This window comes from Cnephaeus nilssonii (assembly GCF_951640355.1).
Source record: "Cnephaeus nilssonii genome assembly, chromosome: 3".
In the NCBI taxonomy this organism is placed as follows: Eukaryota; Metazoa; Chordata; class Mammalia; order Chiroptera; family Vespertilionidae; genus Cnephaeus; species Cnephaeus nilssonii.
The window spans coordinates 9,286,930-9,299,254 of record NC_137074.1 but is presented as its reverse complement, the minus strand read 5'-3'; the positions used below and the strand labels follow the sequence as shown (position 1 = coordinate 9,299,254).

The following is a 12,325-nucleotide window of genomic DNA, read 5'->3' as shown; positions in this document are numbered from 1 at the left end:
AGTCAGCCTCTCTAGTACTACTGACTGCCCCGCTGACTGGGGCTCCATGGTGGAAGTGGGGCCACAGGATGACCCTTATCCTGTCAATTGACAGTGGCGGAGGAGCAAGGTCTGCGTGGGGATGTGGCCCTGCTGGGGCTGCAGGATGGGGCATCCTCAAAAGTCTCTATGGGACATAGCGCTGATGGGAGCACAGCGGGTCCTGATGGGAGCACAGCGGGTCCCGTTTCTCCCTTATAAGCATCATGGATACACATGTGTGGTGAGGCAGATTCCTAAGTTATGTGGAAGGCCTGTGCCCTGAGTCGCTATTGTCTGGCTGCCGGGTCTCCTTGCTCTAGGCTCAAATGGTGCCATCCAGAGCATGACACTCCAGGATGCTGTATTCAGAATGTGTGCTTTGCTGGTGCTCTTCCCTGAAAAAAACTGTTTTAAAAACTCGACACACAAAATAAGCCAGTCGGAGAAAGATAAATATCACATGATCTCACTCATTTGTGGAATATAATGAACAACATAAACTGATGAACAAAAATAGAGTCAGAGGAAAAAAATATTTTAGAATATAATAGAAATAATCCTGTTATTTGCAGATTTTTAATATTTCCACAACCTGTGTGATATTATACTATGTTAGCACAGTTTTGGTAATATTATTATATTTAAAATCTTGAAATATTAATGTTTATTGCATGTAACATTATTATATTTAAAGTCATTTTTCTTGAAATATTAATGCTTATACATGTAAAAAAATAAAAATAAAAAATCAATGGAAAAAATATCCTCGAGTGAGGATTAACAAAAAAATAAAATAAAAATATACTTAAAACTTTAAATCAGTAATACTTTTACATGTTTTTAAAAAATCAAAATGTTATACAAATGAGACTCTGAGAAGTCTCAATCTCTGTGTTCTTAACACTTGTATATATTTCATCCCAAAATAATTTTTTTAAATAGTTCCTTAAAAAAAAACCCACAAAACACACAGAAAACACACGTTTTCTGTGAATCCTTGAGCTTATCACTTTGTCTCACATACATTGGTGTTTGGTGAGAGGTAAGGTTCTAAATTGGGTGTTTGTTTTTAATAGATATCTAACTGACCCCACACCACTCACTGAATAATTTGCCCATTCCTACTGATTTAAATACACACCAGCCCGGCCGCGGTAACTCAGAGGTTGAGCATCGACCTATGAACCAGGAGGTCACAGTTTTAATTCCTAGTCAGGGCATATGCCTGGGTTGTGGGCTCGACCCTCAGTAGGGGGCATGCAGGAGGCAGCTAATCAATGATTCTCTCTCATCATTGATGTTCCTATCTCTCTCCCCCTCTCCTTTCCTCTTTGAAATCAATAAAAATATATTTTTTAAAATCTCTTAAATACACACCAAATTTATGAAAGCAAAACAGAACAGACCAGAACAAAGCCCACCTCCCTATAGGAACAGTTTCCCACTCATCCAGGACTCCTGTCTGATGGCTCCATGTTTCACCTGGTAGGCTGTTTTTACACAGGTTTCCCTTTTCTCTTTTAGATTCTGTTGGATTGTTTTTAACAATGGCAGCACCCCCCCCCCCCGCCATGCCGCCCCCCCCCCCCCGCCCCACACACACCTTAGTATGGGGGTTTCAAGCTCAGGAGACAGAGCCCAGAGCTTGGCAGAGGGTGTGAACATCTGGCTTCTAAGCTGGCTGCCCTGTCGCTCTAGAGTGCAGCCCTTGCTCCCAGCCATGCCCCTACTGATGTCCAGATATGACAGTGGCTCCTGTAGTCCCCCTGCTACCCAGCAGACAGCCTGTGGCCACCCCCTTCCCAGGTGAGGGTGCCATGAGGTATGGGCTCCTGCCTGAGCCCCAGTAAGCAGAACCACAGTCTCTCCACAGTCTCATCTCTTCTGGTTTTCTGTGAGACTCCTGCTTAGCAATGGGGCAGATGGATACTGCTTAGCAACGGGGTCTTGCTGTGTGGCACAGACTTAGATGGACCAGGCCCTGCCAGATCTCAGCAACCATAGGACTGACCTGTACACCAGGTCACACGCAATGGAAAACCCAAGAGACCATGTCACACTTCCCCTGGCTCATATCTGACCAAAAGGACCATTACTCAAGAACACGGTTGCTCTGCCTCACTGCAGACACAGGTCACATGCCCGCTACACCAGGAGTGCCACGTGACCATAGCCTACACTTTCACTCCTGTGTGGTTGACCTATTGGCTCTCACACTTATATGGATATCAGCAACACCTAGAAGATTTGGTAAGTGGACCATATTCCCCCCCGCCCCCCCCCCCCCCCCCGCCAGAGTTTCTGACTCAGGCTGTCTGGGGAAGGGAGTAGCTGAGAATCCGCCTCTCCAGAAGTTCTCAGGTGATGGTGGTTGTCCAGGACCCTCAGAGAACCACTGCCCTGCACTATACATAAAATAATGCAGCCGACATTCAGAAAGAAGGAAGCCCAGTGTTCCGGCGGGCACACCAGCTGTGCCAAAAGACAGCCCCCCATGACCATGCTAGCCTGCTGGTCCTTAGTCCCTGACCTCTGAGGCTCCTATCTTGGCCAGAATAAAGACGTGTCTTCAAGAGTTCTAGTTCTGAGGTGCTCAAGACACCAAACCTTCCTGAGGCTTCTTCACAGGGTGACAATCTGCTTTATGGTGGGTGGGTTTCTGCTTCTCATGCAGAGCTGGGGGTCTTAAATGAGACCACCGACATTCAAAGCGCTGAAGGTCAGAGGGACCTGCAGAAGGCCAGCCAGGCCCAACTCCATCAATGCCCTTTCAGTTCCCAAATGAGTCAAGGTCAAAAGCAATGAGCATGCTGTTAAGAGACCAGCCCCGTGTTTTCCCCTCCCAGCTGAGTGTGAAAGAAAAGGACATGCCCGCTGGAGACAGGTGGGGACAGAGACTAGCTGTGAGGACCAATGCGCCCCCTCCTCATGCTTTATGAGAAATGGAAAGGGGTCATAGCCAGTTGCTTCTCCATTGTTGTATTTATGTTACTTCTGGAAAAACAATTGTCTATTCTGCCATAAGAAAGGAAAATCAACATCCCATAACACTCACCAGGCCCCAGACAGCAGTTCTCATTTTCCCCTGAAGGCAGTAATTTGGGGGTATAACTTTGTAATTTTATTAACATAAAAGCATACATGTTTGTCACACCAGAGTGTCTCATTCTTCTTCCACATGAGATGACTGAGTGGTCACATTATCTTAGACAATGGGGACACATGTCAGGTGCAGCAGGAAAAGGAGACTGGTAAAAACTGCATCAAAATACGGGGAATCTTCTCCAGGCATGAAAATTTTGAAAAACATTGAAATTTTCTGTCCTATCGTAATAAAATAGAAAAAAGACTTCCCTTTCTTCAAGATTGGAAAATGGGCAAGAGAGAGCCCTTTAGAAACATTACATGAGATTGCTTCAAAGGCTGCAGTTGGAATGAAGTGGGCATCACCCAAAATGAATAGTATTTGCGCAAAGGCATTACTTTCAAGAAGAGAAAAGCCTCTTTTCTTACCGAGGGTGCAACTGCTCTTTTTTTACATCTAAAATGTAGAGAAATACATAATCTGAAGTGTTTACATTTACTTTTCTGAACTTGGCCATAGACCCATGTTTCCTGGAAAGTTAGTTAAAACTACAAATAAAATATTAAATATTTTATCTATGAAAGGTAAAAAACATTTTTCCCAATAAAAAATAAATTGAGTACCATTATGATTTTGACTCAGGGAAACTATTTCTGGAAGTATTTTTTCCCAGCAAATTCAAAGAGGAGATATAACTTGTTTCAGTATGGCACCAGCAATCAGTTCACTATACAGATATTGCAGATATTTTATTCTATTCATTATTTGCCAAAATATGTTTAAGGATCCTGAACTAATAAAATACCTTAGTTCATTTATAGGACAGGAAAAAACCCCAAAATATTTTGTTCTTTATAAGCTAAAAAATTCAGGTTAGTTTTACAAACACTTTTAAACTATTATACGTTCCACATCTGCTTTATCACAAAGCAATCACATTCGCTGGCCTTCCCAGAGACAAAACAAGTATGTTATTTCTCAAGATAAGTATCGAACTCCAAAAGTGCATGTTGTCCATCCAGTAGTAATATAGAAGTATTATCCTTATTCTGATATGCAGATCTCACTGTGTGTTCATACTACTGGAAGCCAACAGCTCACCTGTTTCCTTGAGAGATTGACATTCCCAAACAAAGGCGCTCACCACACTGAGAGCACAGAGCCCCAATCCACAGGGATGGCCGATGTTTCTGAGCATGAGAATCGTATTCCCACACCTACCCCAGTATCACTGGCAACAAACATCTGTAAAATTACCTATGCATTTTTCTACATAATAACACTTTATCATTAGAGTGCTAATAGTTGACCCTGATCCTTAAAAAGGAACCAGATTATTGAAATAAAGGACCCCATGTGAATACTATCATCTGAACGTCTAGAACTATCTATAAGTATGACACCCTGTCCATTTTCCCATCCCTAAGCAAAGGACTGTGTTGCTGCAGCAGGACCTCCCAACACTTCCTGATGACCTGTACCCACCCCACTTCTTGCCCTGGACACCGTGGGCTCTGTGTGGAGTGAGCCTTGGCCAGGCCCTAGCAACCCCTTACCTCCGAACACAGCGGCTATGAGGTCAGGCAGGGCTGGGTGGATGTCGCTATCAGACAGATGGTCACTCTCCCCGTTTAGAGAAAGAGAAAATTAGAGTGGTGTTTTGTTCTAAATCAAAGGAGGCTACAAATCCCATTGGCCTCAGGTTGGAAACCTCGTGACATGGGACCAGGCACATGTGACCTACTTTTTGCCCAACTCCCCTCCTTCTGTTGGAGGGGTGCGCCTGGCACGGATGCTGTCATTTCAATGACTCCTTCCCCCAAACAGCAGCCACTGCACAAATGCCTGCAGGAGCTAAGCCCTTGGAAAGGAAGGGGTGGGTGGGGGGACCTCATGGACCAATATTAATCAAAATGCAACTCTAAGACTTGAGCTGTCATTGCCGCTGTCTGCTGTCTGCCGTGAACGGGTCTCACATAAAGCGGGTCCTACCTACGAATAGCGGGCATGGCCCTGGGACTACAGGGTCACCAGGATGAGGGGCCTGAAACAGCACCAACAGTGAATTTTCGCCTCTACCATTTTTTGTTCATTGTGATCTAGAGCTTCCAGGTCCAGTCCTAAAAGCAAGCCGCACACAGAAGCTCAGCAATTGATGAGCCCTGTGCGTCCTTCAGAGCCACCCAGAAGCGAAGGCTCTGATCTGGGCAGTGTAGGATGGAAAGGTGGACCAGGACCTCAGGAGAGAACATAGGGAATGCACACTAGTCCACCCATCAGGACAGGTACTTCTGCACCAAGCAGGAGAAGGTTGCCCTCTAGCTCCATCTTTTACTGAGTTATTACCTATATCTTATCACCTCATACAAAATCAGGCACAAATAAATGACAAAACACGTATCAGGTAGTGGTAAAAACATGGATGCAGAGTGTACTTGCTGGCTGTGAAGACAGGTGTGATTTGGCCAAGGGGCACTGAGCTGGCCACTGTGCACACCTACAAACTATGTGGTGGTTTTCTCACACCGCAAAGGCACACAGAGAGAAGCGGATGGCGTATGCAGGTATCACTGACCAAGGTCAGCCTTTCTGTTCCTTAGAGGAAAAAAACTTAACACAAGTATTCAATACAATATACATATGATATATTATAGAACTGTACACCTGAAACCTATATAAATTTATTAACCAATGTCACCCCAATAAATTTGATAAAATTATAAAAGTAAATAAATAAATGAATAACACAAGTACTGGATGCTCATTACAGAAAACAATATAAAAAAATAGCCTATAAATACCCAGAAAGACCACCAGGGATAGTGACATATTTGTGAAGTCTACCTATTCAGACTTTTTTCCAGTAGGTGTGTGTTACTATATTTTTAACAAAAATAGGACCAAACCACCCATGATTGTCCTGTTTTTCTCATTTACCACTATATACAAAATATTTTCCTATGTCAATATGTTTAAATCTAAATAATAGTGATCAAATTCCCATGGCATTCTATTTTATGCATAAGATTTTATGCACTTTTATGCATAAGAACATAACCAATCTGCTATGTTTTTGTATCCAGGTTTTTGAATTGTTACATTAAACAATGTTTTAATAATAATCTTTGGGTGTACCTCTTCATGTCCTTCTCTTATTTCCTTGGAATACATGTTTATAGTTATAATTTCTGGGTTAAAGGATACATGTGTTTGAAGCTCTCACACACAGTGACAAACTGGCTCAGCCAGCCGCATTCTCGGTGCCCCACCTCTCACTCTGGGGCAGTCTCTGTCATCGGTGCCCAACTGAGCCAAGTCCTGGGGACATCAACATTAAGCATTCAAGCAGAGGAGGAAAATGCTAATAGTGAACATTAAGAGAGCCTTGTAGTTTGTCTGGCACTGTGGCTCACTCCTCCCAGTAGCTCTCCACATAGCATCTGCTCTTATTCCTCCAGAAACAGCAGCACGGTCACTCACGCCTTGCTTAGGGTCGTAATGCCCAGGACATCAAGGGCCCACACTCTTGCCCACCGGGTGTCTGATAGCATCCAGTGTTACTGAGAGACTGTGAGGGAGGACTGGACACCGACTTTTGGGTCTGGCAGGGGCAGATCTGTGAATCTTGACAAGGCAGGTCTGGTTCAAGATGAACAAGTGGTGACAGCAAGGCCAGTTGTTAAAGGGACAGAGATGGGTGGTTACTGCAAGTGGGCGTGCCACCAAAGGGCATGCCCATGTGTTCATATGTGGTAGAAGCAGAGAGGGGGAGTAAGGCAGGAGCCAAACCCTTGAAAAGGTGAGAGGAAAGGAAGCAATGTGCAAAAGGGACATGAAGGACCAAGGTCACCAGCTGAAGAGAAAGCTGAGGGTGCAGGGACCACAAAGGAGATGAGAAGGTGTGGCCCAGAGGTTGAGAAAAAATGGGGGATGGTGGCATCCTGGCCTGAGGGTGCTCCAAGCCTATCTTCCACATGTGTCCTCAGAACTCTGGTCAGTCCCAGCTCTGGTTTACATAACCATCCTCATTCCTGACCACAGCCTGGGACATGCCAGTCATGTGAAAGGAGCCATTTCCTCAGGCTCCTCTTCAAACCCAGAACGGACTTGTAGTCTGCTGTGACCAGTCACTGACGTGCAGCTGACACAGACACCTGGAAGCTGAAATGGTTTTAACCTTCCTCCATGGAAAGAGGAACAAAGCAAAGATCAAAACAGCATAGGACACAGGCTTACAGAATTGGGTCAAGCACCACGGGATTAAAAATGCTGAGCTGCAATTCAAAAAAAACACACCAAAACCAGACAGACAGCATCTGGGCAGGGAGGGCGAGGAAGCTGGTGCTAAGGGGAATGGCAAACCTTCAGAGAGTTTACAAGAGAGTCCGTATTAAGTCTTGTGACTTCTTAAGATGCACATGTTTCTCAGACAAGCACCTGGGAAATACGTAACTCAGAACTTATGGAATGTTTGTGTTGGGAATCTGAATTAATACAAGAAACAGCTTGAAGCAGACTCCCCATGGCCACCACTATTATGGCTATAAGTGAATAAAGCATTCTTGAGTATTCTTAAGGCTTTGGCAGAGCTTCATAATGTAAAACTCATGGGGAATAATCTAGAACTGGGCTGGAGAGTACTGAGGCATGTGAGCTGCAGAAAAAACCTCCGAGGGCTTGATTTACAGGTAGAAACTAAGGCCAAAGAAAGTCAGTCCTGCAGGCTCAGAATCTTGAGGTCCATCAGAGAGAATGTGGACCTCAGGAAGTTGGAGCAAGCAGCACACAGAACACACACTTCTGCACACATGTAAACACATTCCTATATCCGAACACACATGCACATAAACTTCTGCAATCATGCACTCATGCTTCTATAGATGTGCTCTATAGAAGTGTACACACTCTTTTGCACACTGGCACACATGCTCACATTGTTCTACACACATGCATACACATTCTTATACCCATACACACATGTTCTTCCATCTGTATACACACACACATACTCTCCTGCTCACTCACAGGGAACCAGTTAAGAAGCTGATAACAGATCCAGCTCTTCAGATTCCCCACCCAGCATTCTTTACAAAATAGTAAGATGAAGATCTACAGGGTAAAAACAGGGAACACTAAGGAATTAGTTCAAAGGATTCCCATGCTTCTCATAAATTCAAAGGAAAGAGCCATGGAAAAATATTTCTGCCTCAGCATTGACCTGCTCCTGTAAACGCAGACCAGTTTCTTCAAACGCCAAGTCAATGCAACACTTGACCTGGCAAGAGGTTCCCACATAATCATTGCATCCACTGCCTTTCTTTTTTCTGTCTTCTTTTTTGTTGTTGTTGTTTTGTTAATCCTCACCTGAGGATATTTTTTCCACTGATTTTTAGAGAGAGTGGTAGGGAGAGAGGAAGGAGGAGAGAGAAGGAGGGAGAGAGAGAAAGAGAGAGAGAGAGATGTGAAAGAGATACATCAATTGGTTGCCTCCCACACGTGCCCTGAACAGGCCAGGGATTGAAACTGCAATTCAGGAATGTGCCCTTGACCGGGGATTGAGCCCACAATCCTTCAGTGTACAGGCCTATGCTCTAACCACAGAGCAATATCAGCCAGAACTAGACTGTCTTTCTTTGTTAAACATTCCCTTTCATGGTCTGACTCTCTCCCTGGCACTATTCCCCAGTTGACACCCTGTTATGAACTAAAGAGACTGAAATGCAGATTGGACCACATGGAACAAACTTCCTTTTTAAAGATGAGTCTGGCTTTGTTACATACATTCTTGGTAAACAAACAAGTGAGCAAACAAAAGATACTTTACAGCAACTCACCTTCCCCCATAAGCGGCTCTAAGAGTCAGAGCAGATCCATAGACACAAATGTTCAGACTTGTGGTAACTTAGAGCACCATAACTGGAACTGGTGATTTATGGAAGGCCTGGCTTTTGTCCCACCTACCTAAAACACAAAAACACAGGGCATAAGAGCTCACAAATTTATGACCCTATCCATTAGCGTCAACAGAATGGCTTTTTTTTTTTTTTTTTTTTTTTGCATTCAACAGAGTAGCAAATGTGTCTTACTAGTAAGCATTCAGGTACAAGGCAGGCGCAGGGTATGGAAACGCAGTGCCAGTGAGGACTTACCCTGGAACACTGCCCTATTAAACCCAAATGAGGCAGCTCAAAACATGAGGAGGCTTCCATTTTATAAATGAGAAGTCCAAAAGAAATTTTTTTGTAAAACTGTGAAGACTTTTGAGAATGTAAATAAAACAATTAACTTTCTACTTATAATATTTAATATATTTATATGTATTTTAAAATAACATTTATGAAATTATATATAAATTTAAATACATAGCTGATATTCCATTTTCATGGCTAGTATAATAATTTAATTAAAACTCTCCCATTTCAGCATTCAATTTTGTCCAAATAGAGCCACTTTCTCCTCCATCTGATGTTTTTCCAGATTGTATCATTTTTGCCTTGGTCTACCTAAGTTTCTTTACTTTTACATTTTGAATCATGTTTGTAGCTGGAACTGGAAATTTAATCCTCAGTCACAAGTATCTATTTTCATAATATTATACTCTTTGCTGTATTTTTCAATCTATTCCATATGTGTATATTTATGATCACTACAAATTATTGCTCTAGACATCGTAAAAAGGCTTGTTTATAACAGTGTCCCAACATTTGAAATTGTGAGATCATAGCACCAAAAATAATTAGAAACTTATGTTAAACTGCTTTGCCTTTCTCTGAGTCAATCACGTAACCACTTTAGGCAATAAATAACAGCAATGTCTGTGTATGTCTCAAGCTAAAATTTCTCATCCATATAATAAGCAGACTCCTTATTCTTTACATGTGGGTTTTCTCATTTATTCCATTTTCAACATTCTTGGTAAACAAACAAGTGAGCAAACAAAAGATACTTTACAGCAACTTGAGGTTCAAAATGGAATAAATGAGAAAACCCACATGTAAAGAAATTCCATCCTATATAATAAAAGCCTAATATGCAAATTGTTCCCTTGACCAGGAGTTCGACCGCTTGCTATGACATGCGCTGACCACCAGGGGGTGGGGCAGAACATGGCGGGCGTCAGCAATGTGGCGCTGGCAGCGGGCAGCAGCAGAGGTGCTGTCAGCCCAATGGGCCCTGACGAAAGCAGGACCGTGGTGGGATAGTGGAGTAGGTGAGCAGGTAGTGCCAGGCCAAGGCAGGTGCGAGCCCTTCAGATGGCAACCAGCAGCAGCAGCAGCAGAGAGTGGGGCTGCCAATTGCCCTTCAGATGGCAACCAGCAGCAGCAGCAGCAGCAGAGAGTGGGGCTGCCACCCAGCTCCCAGGTGCTAAAGGAGCCGGGTGGGGGCCCAATGACTCAGGTGGAGGGGATCGCACGGTGGTCCAGGGGCCCAGGTGTTGCCCAGGGCCCAGAGGTCAGCTGGGACCTGCCCTTCCACACCAGATGCTCGCACTTTGATTGCCAGCTATGCCTAGGGACCGCACCCATGCATGAATTTTGTGCACCGGGCCTCTAGTATAACATAACATTGAGTAAAACCTCCCTTTCATATGGGCACACAGCATTTCACTTGGGAAGACAGTCATACACAGTGCAATCAAATGTTCAAAAAGTTACTGATCGAGGATCAGAGAAGCCTTGCTTGTTTATTTAGGCCTAAGGTCAATAAGTGAGAATTCACCAGAAAACAATGGAAGAATTTTTAACATGGGGCTAAGACAATTCAATGGGGAAAGATCAGTCTTTGTAACATATGGTGTTGGGAAAACTGGGTATCCACATGCAAAAGAATGAACTTGGACCTTTACCTTACACCATATACAAAAATTAACTCAAAATGTAAGAGGAATTTAAAAAAGGAGAAAATAACAAGTGTCAGCAAGGATATGGAGTACCTGGAATTCTCATACATTGCAGGTGCAAATATAATATGGTATAGTCACTTTGGAAAACAGTCTGGCAGTATCACAAAAAATAAACAGAGTTACCATACGACCTAGCAATTCTACTCCTAAGTGTATAACCACGAGAACTGAAGATATGTGCACACAAAAACGTGCACATGAATGTTCACAGCAGCATTATTCATAATAGCCAAAAAGTGGAAAAACCCAAATGTCCACCAATTAATGAATAAACAAATAAAATGTGGTATATCCATACAATGAAATATTATTTAGCAACAAAAAAAGAAATGAAGGACTGATAGATCAACATGGATGAACCTTGAAAACATTATGCTTAGGGAAAGAAGCCAGAGAAAAACTGTCTCATCCCATTTACATGAAATGTGCGGAGCAGGTGATCCAGAGACAAAAAGTGGACTAGTGGTTCCCAAGGTTGAGGAAAGAGGGAAATGGGAGTAACTAATAATGAGCATGAAGTTTCTTTTTGGGTGATGAACATGTTCTGTAATTAGATAGTGGCGATAGGTGCCCAACTTTGTAAATATTTAGAAACTACTAAAATGTACACTTTAAAAGTGTGAATTTTATGGTATGTGGAAAATACTCAACTAAAAAAACCTAAAGGTAATAAATACTTAAAAGTTGTGTGTGTTTTTTTAAAAAAAAAAGCAATGGAAGAAACCTCTCACTAAAAGTGGAAAAATTAGCATGTATTTATCTCCAACTTACAGAAACGGCACTAAGACGACACAAGATAAAAAGGCACAAACTCACAAGCACTAAGAAGTCAGGAGAATTGAAAACAACCACAAGCTCTGTCAACACAACCCTGGAATCTGGACAGTGGATGAATAAGTGGTGACTAATATGACCAAGCAAAGAGCGATGAAACTAAGCCTGTAAGGAAGATGCCACTAGGAAACACTGGTTTACATCATGGATTCTAGAAGGCTGGCACGTGGCACACCCAAGGTAAGACGTGGAGGTTAGGGAATAAAAACAGAAATCATAATTTACATTTTCTGGAAGGAAGCTTCAGGCCCCCAGAAATCCTAATCACAGGTGAGTACTCTTCATTTCCCATGGACAACTGGAGGTTTCCCTCTGAAGAGGATGGCTCACTCAGGGTATGACAACTAGCAATTCTTAAGATAGGGAAATGCCGAGATTAAAACCAGGGTGCCATATGAAAGAAAACAGACCAACAATGAGATCTCTTGCCCCCTTCTCTCAAGAGGATCTCAAAATGCTAGCAGACAAGGATTATTCCCTCA

At 43.0% G+C, this 12,325-nt stretch overlaps 1 protein-coding gene across 12 annotated transcripts in view; it reads right to left on the bottom strand.

Moving 5' to 3' along the window:
• PCBP3 (poly(rC) binding protein 3) overlaps positions 1–12,325 on the bottom strand; it is a 213,425-nt gene that overhangs the window by 62,517 nt on the left and 138,583 nt on the right. For 10 of the 12 annotated variants that reach the window (XM_079762700.1, XM_079762696.1, XM_079762707.1 and 7 more), the window contains one exon: positions 8,941–9,067. The exons of 1 other annotated variant lie outside the window; for it this stretch is intronic. In XM_079762700.1, the coding sequence (XP_079618826.1) occupies positions 8,941–8,950 (10 nt within the window). In that variant the 5' untranslated portion in view covers positions 8,951–9,067. The remainder of the gene's footprint in view (positions 1–8,940; positions 9,068–12,325) is intronic. One more of the 12 variants, XM_079762701.1, reaches the window with a different exon arrangement.